The sequence below is a fragment of the Egretta garzetta genome, unplaced genomic scaffold, assembly GCF_000687185.1.
Source record: "Egretta garzetta isolate BGI_Z169 unplaced genomic scaffold, ASM68718v1 scaffold644, whole genome shotgun sequence".
Taxonomy (NCBI): Eukaryota; Metazoa; Chordata; class Aves; order Pelecaniformes; family Ardeidae; genus Egretta; species Egretta garzetta.
Genome location: NW_009259452.1, coordinates 151,325 through 162,160, shown reverse-complemented (window position 1 = coordinate 162,160; position 10,836 = coordinate 151,325). Strand labels below are relative to the sequence as shown.

Genomic DNA, 10,836 nt, shown 5'->3' with positions numbered 1-10,836 from the left:
CAGCAGGAAAATATTTGATTATGCTGAAGAAATCCTCTGATGTGCTGCAGCTGTAATTCCTCTTGCATTAGTCAAACAATAGCACTCTGGCTACCTCGTCCGTCGCATTAAAGATGACTTATATACTTAGGACCCAAACGTGCGTGTGGCTTGCTGCCATCCTGCATTCTCAGCTGAGGTCAGCCCTACACGGTGTGTCCTTATTTCCAGGCTTTTCTCGTCTGTGGTGTTATGTCCTTCCCATTTACAAAACAGCTTTCTGTCTCCTGGAAAGCAGGAATTCCACTTTCATGTTATCTTGATCCTAATTAAGGTCTGTATATTCTCGTCGTCACAAACATTATTAGTAAAACGCCACTTGCAGCAGCAAGTTCTGGGCCACGGACTTCCAGGCAGTCCTGAAATGTGTGGCTGCAAGTGGCTGTTTCCTTGAACAGAATCTCAAGTCCAGCACTTCAGTGTTTTAGGAAAATTTTCTTCATCTGCCTGAAAAAATATGTATTAGTATTCTCCTGGTACCACCAGACAGCTTTTGTGTTTCTGTCCTCCTGGGTACCCTTTCTTGCTTATCTTGATTTACCCTTTACCTTTCTTCTTCTGAAGTTCCTGCCTCCAAGCAAGTCTCTGATCCAGCAACCACTGCGACCCGCAAGCCTGCCCACTGACCCCAGGAAGGGCAGAAACAAGGGACTGAGCTTTCCTAGACAGCACCCAAACAGTTGCTGAAAGCTCAGTGCCATAAATACATGCATTTCCCTTGCAAACCCAGTGCTTGGGGACCTTGAACATCCTTTGGCCAGCAAGCAGCCAGGTTCATTCCACCCAGCGTGGTGCTGTCTTTGTCTTGCAAGTACATTTCACCAAACCAGTATGTGCTGAACCATCCCAGTTGGAGCAGTTAAGTGCCCACGTCTGAGCCCTGTTGGAATCCACAGCTGGAAACTCCAGCAGCCTTTGTCCTCTTTGTGCCCTGTCCGCAGGCCATTGTCATGAACAATGTGGGCAGATGAGAGTTGGCAACCATGGCTGTGGTCATCCTGTATGCTACACCTTTGTCGTTAGGATGCTCACTGGGCCAGAGAATGCCCACGGAAACTCAGGGGGACTTCTGCATGTTTTGAGGGTCTCCGTCCTAAAATACATCATTTGCCACATTTATGTCTCATAGCTTCTATGCAATTCCAGAGCTGAGAGCACTGTAACATGACCATGTCACAAGCACATCTATTCTTTCCTAAGACAAATAATTTTTAAGCACTGTAAGCTCATAAAAAGGATTAAATTAAGAAGCACCAGGTGCAAAGGAAACCTCCCTGCTGCACCACGGTAAGCTGGACCTTAATCAAGGATACGAAAGCAATTTTAATGACTCTGAGTTTCACTGGGTAATTGGAGGATGACAATGACTAAGTAGGAGAATTTCTACCCTGCAATCACAGAGTGATATTTGCATTTCCAGTGGTGCTGTTGTGAGTGGGGAAGGGAAGTGGGTGAATGCAGAGAGTGGCCAGCTCCCCAAGAGGAAACACATACGAGATCTATCCTGGCAGCCCAAGCACAGCCTGGAATGAGCCTGGCTACGGGTGGCACTGAGGCTGTTCATAACAGTGGGTCATTTTGTAACTTCACCAAACCTTGAATTTCTTATTTTCAGAGAATAAATGAGACTTATTTTATCTTTGCTTGGCTAGAAAGCAACGCGAAAATGAGCTGAAAGGATGCCATTTCTCTGAGAGAGACGGTGCAGTGGTTTGGCTCGGTCCTGGAGCTCCTGCCCAGTGCACCAGGTTGTGCCCCTGCGAACCAGGGTGCGTGTGCCAGCCCGGGGCTCAGCAAAGCCAGGCGCGTTGTGGGGCTCTCTCCTTGAGGACAACCAGTACTGTGATGCTGGAAAGCAGCAGGGATGATCACTGCTTGCAGGCAGTTCTTGCCTCATCTGAAGTACTTTCTAGGCCCCAAGCGAGAGGTCAGTGGATGGAAGGAATATAACCACGACCTGCTCGAGTACTTCCTCTGCCTAATGTTTTTCCATCTCTCTGAGTCAGTTAAGGAACTTGGAAGGATTTAGTCTGTGGGCTGGGGTTTTTCTTTCATATCTCACCAGCTACGGTCAACACCTACTCCAACTAAACTTATGAACTGCAGCTGAAATAGTAAGTCATGTGTGGAGACACCCAAGAGATGTCAAGCATTTTTATTACGTGGTTTTTCTCGTACAGATAAAACTTCTTAGTGACAGTTTCCCTTTGATACAGGATGCCCTAGCTAAAGATTGATATAGAAACCTGCCCTGGTAAAGTGGCCTAAAACCTAGAAAAACAAAGTGTGTCTCCAAAAGTGCTGGAAAAAGCTTTATTATTGCTACTAAGCCCGCAATGAAGGGCTCACTTTTGTCACATGGTGTTTGCAAAAGGAGGGGCGTGGTGCAGGTCCCAGTGCTCATCTTGAAGATCGGGTAAGGACTATTGTCAGCAGTTGAGGTAGTGACTACCCTCAACATATGGACAGAAGTTCTCAAGAACTCTGGGATGGTGCCTGCTGCCATGGCAATGCTTCAGGACCAAGGAGGATAAAAGCTGTGTGGTGGCCTCAGTCTCTTTTTTATTGAACGGCCTGTGGGATGGAGCTGGATTTCAGCCCTGACGCTGCAGCTCCTGCTGGACTAGTTTGTGCACTACATGGTGCTCTGCTTCCAGTGCCTGGGTGACCGAATCTTGTGTTCCGCACAGGTGCAGAGAGATTCGTGTCTGCCACTCCTGCTGGCCTTTGGTGTCTCTCCTCATTAGGTGTGAGGCTGGATGCCATGCTCAGGGCCCCAGGACAGCACAGTGGGATGACACCATGTGGCAGACCAGGCTGCAGTTCGGAGGCTCATGCATGTGCTGGTTGGTTGGGCCTTTTTGAGCTGATGCTGCTGTAGGTGACCCATGTCGGGTTCAGCACTGCAGGGGTCACTGGACCAAAACATTGGGGCACGAGGGTGGAAGAGCTGCTGTGCTTTATCAGGAGAGCCCGTCCGGCAGGAGGCCAGGAGGGGAGAGCCAGGACAGTTCTTCCTGGCATGGAATCGGTTCTGTGAACTGACGCAGAGGTGAGACCTCCTCCTTCCATGGAAACAGACTCTCCTTGTGCTACAGGAGGAAAACATTTGAGTTGTATTCTGAGTCACCCACCCCTTCTGATTCTAAAGTTTTGAATGATTTACTCCAGTCTCAGGGCATTGCAAGTGGTTCCCCCTCCTTACATGCACAAACCCACACACTCCCCCTGCCTTTCCTTCGGGCTGCTTTCTCCCACATACACTACCAAGAACTGAAGTGCCATGAAACCCGCTCTGATTTATCACAAATTGGGAAAGATCGTAGTAAGGAACGGGAGATAAGGCGCAAGAGCACTGGCAGCCTTGTTTTCGGCTGGCGAGGTGAGGGTTGTGTCCAGCAAAGCTAGCGGGAGCGAGGTGGCTTCCAGCAGCCTGGAGGTTTGGACTGGGGTGTGCAGTACTGCACTGTTGAAGGAAACCTGCTCCCAAAGCTGGGCTGTTTGCACTACCTTTGACTCACAGATCCAACCAATCTGTGTGCTTTGGGGAGCCAAAGACAGGCAGCAAACCTTGCTGAAAGCCTATGGAGATGCAGGGGAGCAGCAGAGGAAGGCTAGGAGGTTTGCAAACTGCATGTACAGGTGATTCCTACATGCCATTGGCCAAGGGCAAAGTGAGTCCAAAAAAGATGAGGCAAGGCTGTGGGGCCTGTTCTACCCTACTGTGAGTATAACTTCTAATTCTGCACATTTTCAGGAACAGTTTGGGAGAATCTTGCAGGGTTTCTTCTTGTGTGATCGAGGAGGGACCTGCTATGTTGCTATTCTTCATCCATGTCAGTGACTTGCACAGCCTTGCGTTACTCAAGGCAGAAGCTGGGTTTGGAGCTGCTCAGCATTACAGGTTTATCACTGTTAAAACCAAACCAAAATCCAAACCTGCTTAGAAAGACATGGGATAGCACCAGCGGGTGGGTGGCACATTGTAGCTGCCACAGATCCTTAAGACAGGGGAAGTTTCTGCCTGGTAAGCAGACCCGGAGGTCCTGGCTTGTTCTGTCCTGTTCTCATAGTCTGACCAGTGAAACTATGGAGCATTCAGCTCCTAAAGTAGCACTACAGGTGACACTATGCAGAGGTACTAAATCCTTTCCTGAAAGCAAGATGAGCACCCTCGGGAGGCATGATAATGGCCTTAAAGCCCTGAGGTTTGGCCGATGTTGTAAAAAGCAGCTGCTTTGACCTGGGAGAGCTACTGGATTCATGGGGAGGGGACACAGAATTCCTTCTCAGCTGCTGCCCTTTGATCACAGGCCCACCTGCCCCAGGCCCTGCTCAGAAGCCATTTCTTGGCCCAGGTGAGGTCCCAGAGTGTGCGGCTCTCCGAGGGCCTGACACTCCTTGCCATTTCTCGTTCTGCCAAACAGATGCAAAGTGAACTTTCTTCCCCCAAACACCACAGGTTTCCGCTTTCCTTTGGGAGGAAATGTTTAACCACATCTGTGAAAGCCCTCTCGGGTTCTGTTGGCACGTATTGCTTGGGTCTTGTAGCTGGTTTTCCTCTCACTGCATCATTTCAGTTTGAACAAGTATCTGTCTGTCTGCCTCGCTGTTTGGTGGCTGATGTCCAGGCATCCCCCAGGGCTGCGGGACGCCCTTCTGATCACAGAGCCCCTTTGCAGTCCCGTGGGTGACAAGGAAAGGACCGATCGCTCCTTCCTGCGCTGGCCAAATAGAATAATTAACGTGTGGTGGATAAGGGAGGATGGAACTTGTGGGTGTTGGTCTGCCTGTGCTAAATTACACTCTCAGAGAGCGAGAGGTTTTAGCTTGTCTCTGGAAAACAGGGTGGGATATAAAATCTTGTCTGACAGTGAACCTGTTCCTGACAGCAGTGGTCAGTGTTGTACCACGGGGTTACGATAGTCATCGGATCTCCCAAGCACTGGGATCAAGGGCTGCAGCTGGTACTCCAAGATGATATGCCCCCTTGGTTGGGTCAGACCGGGCGTTATCTCCCACCAGGCCTGTTCTGTTTTTTTCTAGTTGTGGAAAAATTCACACCGACCCCATTCACTTCTGGTCATGACTAAGCTGCAGAGAAACTGCGATGTTAGGGTATTATCTCGGTAAATTTAGTTGCTTCCAGCAGATGGCATTAGAGCAGAGCAGCCCCAGTCGAGGTTGGTTCCTGTCCCTGCTTGGGCTGCCGGAATGGTCCCTCTCTTACTCTGGATGCAGAAGTGGTTTGGGTTTTTTTCCTAGCACTCAAAATAAATGGGGTTAAAAACATTCTTGTTCTCCTCATTTCATATCCAATAAAAGATGACATTTCTATTTTATGCATTTTTATAGCATTTTTTGCTTTTTTTTTCCCCAGTGAGTATAACTCCACAATCACTTTATTTTAGAAAATTTGTCAAGACACAGAGTGTTTGGATTGTGCTCACAGAGAGGCTCACCACTGGGCACTGCTCTTCCATAACATTTCTGCCCTCGGTTTTATGTATCTGGGCCTTCCCTACGGCACATGGAAGAGTTAGGTTCCACACCAGCTCCACAGCAGCTAGCGGGCAAAGCAGAGACACAAGAAGCAGCTGGTAATTTTAACCCATTAATTACATTTCAAATATATGCATTAGGCATTCCTCTGTACAGTCTCAAAAATGCAAAAATACCATCGAGAGATACGCTTGCATAAAAAAACCCAAGCCAAACGTGACGGCAACTGTCAGTGCTGACACAGACATGTTAGCACACGGATTGCGCTTGGCCGTCACAACGCCTCCACTCAGATCTCCAAAGCCATTCTTTAAAACACTTGTCCTCAAGCCGACCCACATTATTCATTAATCAACAATTTACATTAGAAAGAAAAGCCTATGAGAAACCCAAGTAGTGTATTCTATTGTTTACCTTTCTATTACAATCGATAAATGTAAATAAGAATTGGTCTTTATTTAACTATGCACTCGTGTGTTTTAAGCCAAGACAAGCTGACTCTAAAAGACAACTCTTAGCATTTTATTTTCAATATGTTTAGCTAAAACACATTCCAATTCTTCCTCATTGACCTAGCGTGGAATTTATTAACTTACTAACCAATTCACAAAAAGCTGAGTAAAATTTAAATATTTCCCTGTGATCCATCAAAGCTTCTAGTCCACCAGGTTTTGCACTTGCAAGGAGAAAAAGCTCAAAGCATTTTATTTTGCAAGCACAAGCATGCTGTGGCTTGGGGAGAAGGGGAGAGGGGGGAGGGAAGCAGGGCCTGAGCCTCCAGAACTTGGGCATCACAGGTGGGGGTGGCACCTTCCCCATTGGGCTTCTGTAATCTGGAGTCCTCCCCTGAAATATGGAACCTAACGCAGCCCTTGAGGACAGCTGTAGGTGTACACAAGTGCATGGATGCATATGCAAGGATGGATAAACCAGGACTTCCTTCTGTACCCAACAGGCCTTCTATGCTCTGGTTTATGCATGTTCGCATCCTGCTTGCTGCTCATGGAAGTGGTCACCCAGGGTCAGGGGCTGTCAGTGCCCCCATGGAAGCGCTGCCCGCCAGCCCCTATGCTGTTACGCCCAGGCCTCGCTCAGCCTCTCCTGCCCTGTTGCCACCCCACTGTGCCCATCCAGAACGCTGAGAGAGATGCCAGATTTCAGGCTTCGGCAGGCTTCCATGGCTGATGGTTGGGATTCTGGGAACAACAGTTCCAAACAAAGTGGCCAAAGTAGTCCTTTGGCTTGGTTACACTAGCTTGCCCATTTTCTGACTTGATATGGGCAGGCAGTCCATGTTATTTATTTGGTTTGGTACCACTATGTTTACTCAAAAGGAGTGGTGGTGTGGGCTTTCTAGCTGGACTTCTGCAGATGTTGCTGTTCCAACTCCCCTGTCCACTGTTAGCAACTTTTACAGAGTTGTGCAATTAGATCTTCTGTATTTAGCATGTGGTCAAAAATAATTTTGCATTTGCTGAGGAAAATGAGCAGAATGGTTAAACTACAGAGGACACCAAGAGGGGAAGGCAGCAAGTCTTTTGAGTATCAAAACTGGTGTGGCATACATGTGCATATATCAGCTGCTAAAGGAACTGAGTGGAAGAAAGGAAATTTGCCAGGGAAATAGTTTTTTTTGAGGGAAAAAATTGCTATGGTCTGTGTATATGTCATTAAATCCATATCTCTGAGTCATTCACAGCTGCCTCTTATGTGGAGAGTGGGGGCAAAGGTGCTGCCACTGCTTGGTCCCTGTGCCCAGCGCAGGGGTCACAATGGGGCGTGCCGCAGCCCCTGTCCGCAGTGGGGCTGCAGGTGGGACCCACACTGGGCTTGATTTAACTGCAGCTGGAAATGCTGCCTGCAAAGGCAGTGGCAGCAGCTTACAGGTGGCGATCTGTGCGTGCAGCTGTACCCCTGCCATCCTGAACACAGCCCTGAGGTGATGCAGCAACGCAGTTCCCAGTCTGTCCTGTTTCCGTCATCTCAGCTGGCTGCCGAGCGACAGCAGAAAGAGATGGGGGGAGATGGGGAGCGCAGGGAGGTGCAGGAGCCTTCCTCCCAGGGCGAGGTCCCAGTTTGGAGAATGCTGGGGGTCAGACCCATTTGTACGTGTGCAATAGACATAATGGGTGTGCATGTGCAAGGCCTCCGTCACCCTTACCTTGACATTTCCCTTCGACAGAAACGACCTGGGAGCGGCCCAGCAGCGTGCCCGGGACGCCCAAGAGCCCTGTGTCACAGAAGAGTTCTGCAGGTACTGTTGGGTGCTGCGCCTTGACCACTGCCGTGGGTGAATCCGTTTCTCCACCACGCAGCAAAGCAAAATGCTGCGATTACATGGGATGTGTATTTAATGTGTACAGTCTCATGAGTGTAGCAGAGTAAACGTGGTGGGGCTTTCCCTCCCCATATGTGCACCCTCTTGCCTGCTGTTCCCCTGCTGATGCATCTTTTAGCTGGCTGGCTGCAGAGCCTGCTCAGAGCTGGGACAGCTTCTCCCTTGGAGCACGGCGGCAGAAAGTGGCCCAGTGAGCCAGTGGGGCAGCCGGCTCTTGGGAGGGAAGGGCAGGCTGTCTCTCCCAGCCCCACAGCAGAGGACTGTGGGCTGGCTGCAGCTCTTCCACACAGAGCAGATGTGCACAACGAAGCCTTTTAGCAAATGGTAGCTACAAGGTTGACCGCTTCATCGCTGTCCTGACTTGGAGTTGCAGGGAATCAAGTAACGGAGAATCAACTGCAAAGCTGAAAAGCTTCAGGTGCTGCAGAAAGACAAAGCAAAGCAAAAATTCCTCTAGAATAAAAAGTGTTAAATGCAAAGGCCACTGCTGCTGGCTGACTGTAAATAATGCAGTCTAGAGGGTGTTTTTCGTGGAATTTTTTCAAACTGATGCCCCTCTATTGGCAGAGCTGGGTGGGAAGCATGCTTGAAGATTGCACATTTTGTTGTGCCCAAAGGATTTGTGACATAGTTGTGAATCTTGTTTTAACACTACTTTGAGCATTATTCTTTGCTCAGTATATTCCAGAAATAAAGCACCCTACAGCTGCATACATGAACCATAAACATCTCACAAGGCTCGCTTTCATGACATGAGAAGTCCATTGCCATTAAACCAATGCTTTTTACATACCCTACTTCTTCAAACACATCATTTTACCAACAGCGCTATGGGAAATGTTTGGAGTTTGGGGGGCTCTTTTCTCTTGGCTCTTTCCAGCTCAGTAACTCTTGCCGTAACTCCTGATGAAAGCCTGCTGCGGGACCCTGATGGAGTGGGCCCACGGGCTGAGCTTCAGTAGCGTCCGGTCCTGGGGTCTTTCTGGAGCCAACACAGCACATTGCCAGCCTGCAGGGGTGGGGAAAAGCATCCATAGTTTCTTAGACTGGAGGCAGTGAACACCGGTGACTCAAAAAAGGCACCATGATTTATCTCTGTGTATTCAATTATGCAGTTAGTTTTTAAAATGTGCAGTTTTTCATTCACTACCAGCAGCAAGCCTGCTAACTCTCCATCTGTTCTTACAGTGAATGGCTACCACATCTCTGGGACCCCGCTACACCAGCTCGACTCTGGCCATATGAGCCTCCGAAAAGCCAGCGGGGACCCCCAGGTAAGCTCTGGTATCCAAGAACAAATGGGTCTGCACTTCATTAGTTCGGGAATCTGCCCAGAGCAGGAGATCATGAGGTGTCTTCTTTTAGATCAGATAGATCTGTTGCATCTAGAATAGCGAGCCCTTGTGTCCAGCTGGTAAATCAGTACAAAATGCCAAGATACTTCGGATTATTTTGTCCTGTCGCTCTTTTCTGAAAAGCCCACCAGGCCATTTCAACCCTACCGATTTTCCTGCTGCCCCAGCCTGGAGCCTGGGGCCCGTCTCCAGCACAGTCCTCTCCACACTTGCACAGCAGCCCGTGTCAGTATCCCATTGTATTTTCTTGCAGCTCCAGCCTTCCCTCCCAAAGACAGCATTCACAAAGAATTTGTCCAAAGCTTTTTTCTCAATTACTTCATCCATTCCCGTGTGTCCTTTCGCAGGGCCTCCTTTGTGCCTTTCACAGCCCGTGCGCCTCACCCATCTTGTCACCTCGGGACTATGTTCAAGATGCTGACTCATGGACAGCCATTCTCCCCTGCCTGTTTGTCCAAATTTTCAATAACTATCCCTGCACTTTTCCTTGCACCACTTCTCGTCCCCGGGAGAGTCCTCCCCACAGGTCTGCAGATGCAGCACAAGGCCCCTTCCAGCTCCTCCCACAAAATTCTCCATGCCCTGCCCAGGCAGCAATGCTGAATAGCAGATGGGTTGCACTCCCATTGGGTGCTGCTTCCCCACCTGCTGGCATTTTTCCCCCGGTGGTACCGGACCTGAGTTCTCTGTTCCATTTTTGTATTACCCAGTAGGTTCTTCTGCAGTGCAACCCCTTAAATGCTCCCAGAGAAGTGCAGGTTTGGTCTGCGCACTGCTACCATGCTGCCCTGGGCTGCCTGTTCCTCTGAGTGTCCCTCTGATGTTCCCTATCTCTTGGTCTAAATTTTGTGTTGCCTGCTAACTGCCTCTCTTTGCCTCAGCCCACTTTCTCACCCACTGCCCCCTGGGTAGTTGCCTTCAGCCTTGGCCTCGTATGTGCTGCTTCTGCTACGTCAGCATTTCTGGGCTTGCTTGCCCACCAGCGGATTCATGGCATCTCCCCTGATACCATCCAGCGCTTTGGACTCCCTGTGCCTTCCACATCCACGTCCCACATCTTGCATTGAGCTGTCCCACGCTGCTGCTTCTCTGAGCTGTCTGCACAGGCTGGAGGCAGAGCACGTGGGCGCCTAAACTTGGCCAGAAGCGTTTTAGGAACCGCGTAGTTATCACCAGACACCCCTGTCCACACCTCTGCTGCAAGTCCCTCAGAGAACTCAAGTAAACTCGCAGGCTGTGACTTCCTTTAAGAAAAGCTGTGTTAAACCCTGTGCAACAGCTCTCCTTTCTCGAGGCATCTGATGGTTTTGCAGTTGGCTTGGTACACGAGTCGGCTTAACTGACTCCCCCAGAACTTCCCTTGTAACAGCAGTTGCCACTGCTGGGTTTTACGGTGCCGAGTGACTCAAGTTTATAGCATCTTTTAGGTCAAATTCACATCTGAGGTACATGGGGAGTCCATGGCCATGCCCTGGTTTGCTCAGCTGACTCAACCATCAGACTGACAAAAATCCCTTTTGTGGCTTCCCTCATTCACTCCAGCCTCTGTGATGCTTTCTTTCCATTGCTCCTTTATGACAGGTTTTTCCAAACTAAAGTCCT

The 10,836-nt window shown here is 49.4% G+C and overlaps 1 protein-coding gene across 1 annotated transcript in view; it reads left to right on the top strand.

Annotated features, from left to right (window-relative positions):
• Positions 1-10,836, top strand: part of GAS7 (growth arrest specific 7) — a 65,941-nt gene that overhangs the window by 19,059 nt on the left and 36,046 nt on the right. The window contains exons 3-4 of the mRNA XM_009637162.2: positions 7,724-7,795; positions 9,068-9,153. Of these exons, the coding sequence (XP_009635457.1) occupies positions 7,724-7,795; positions 9,068-9,153 (158 nt within the window). The remainder of the gene's footprint in view (positions 1-7,723; positions 7,796-9,067; positions 9,154-10,836) is intronic.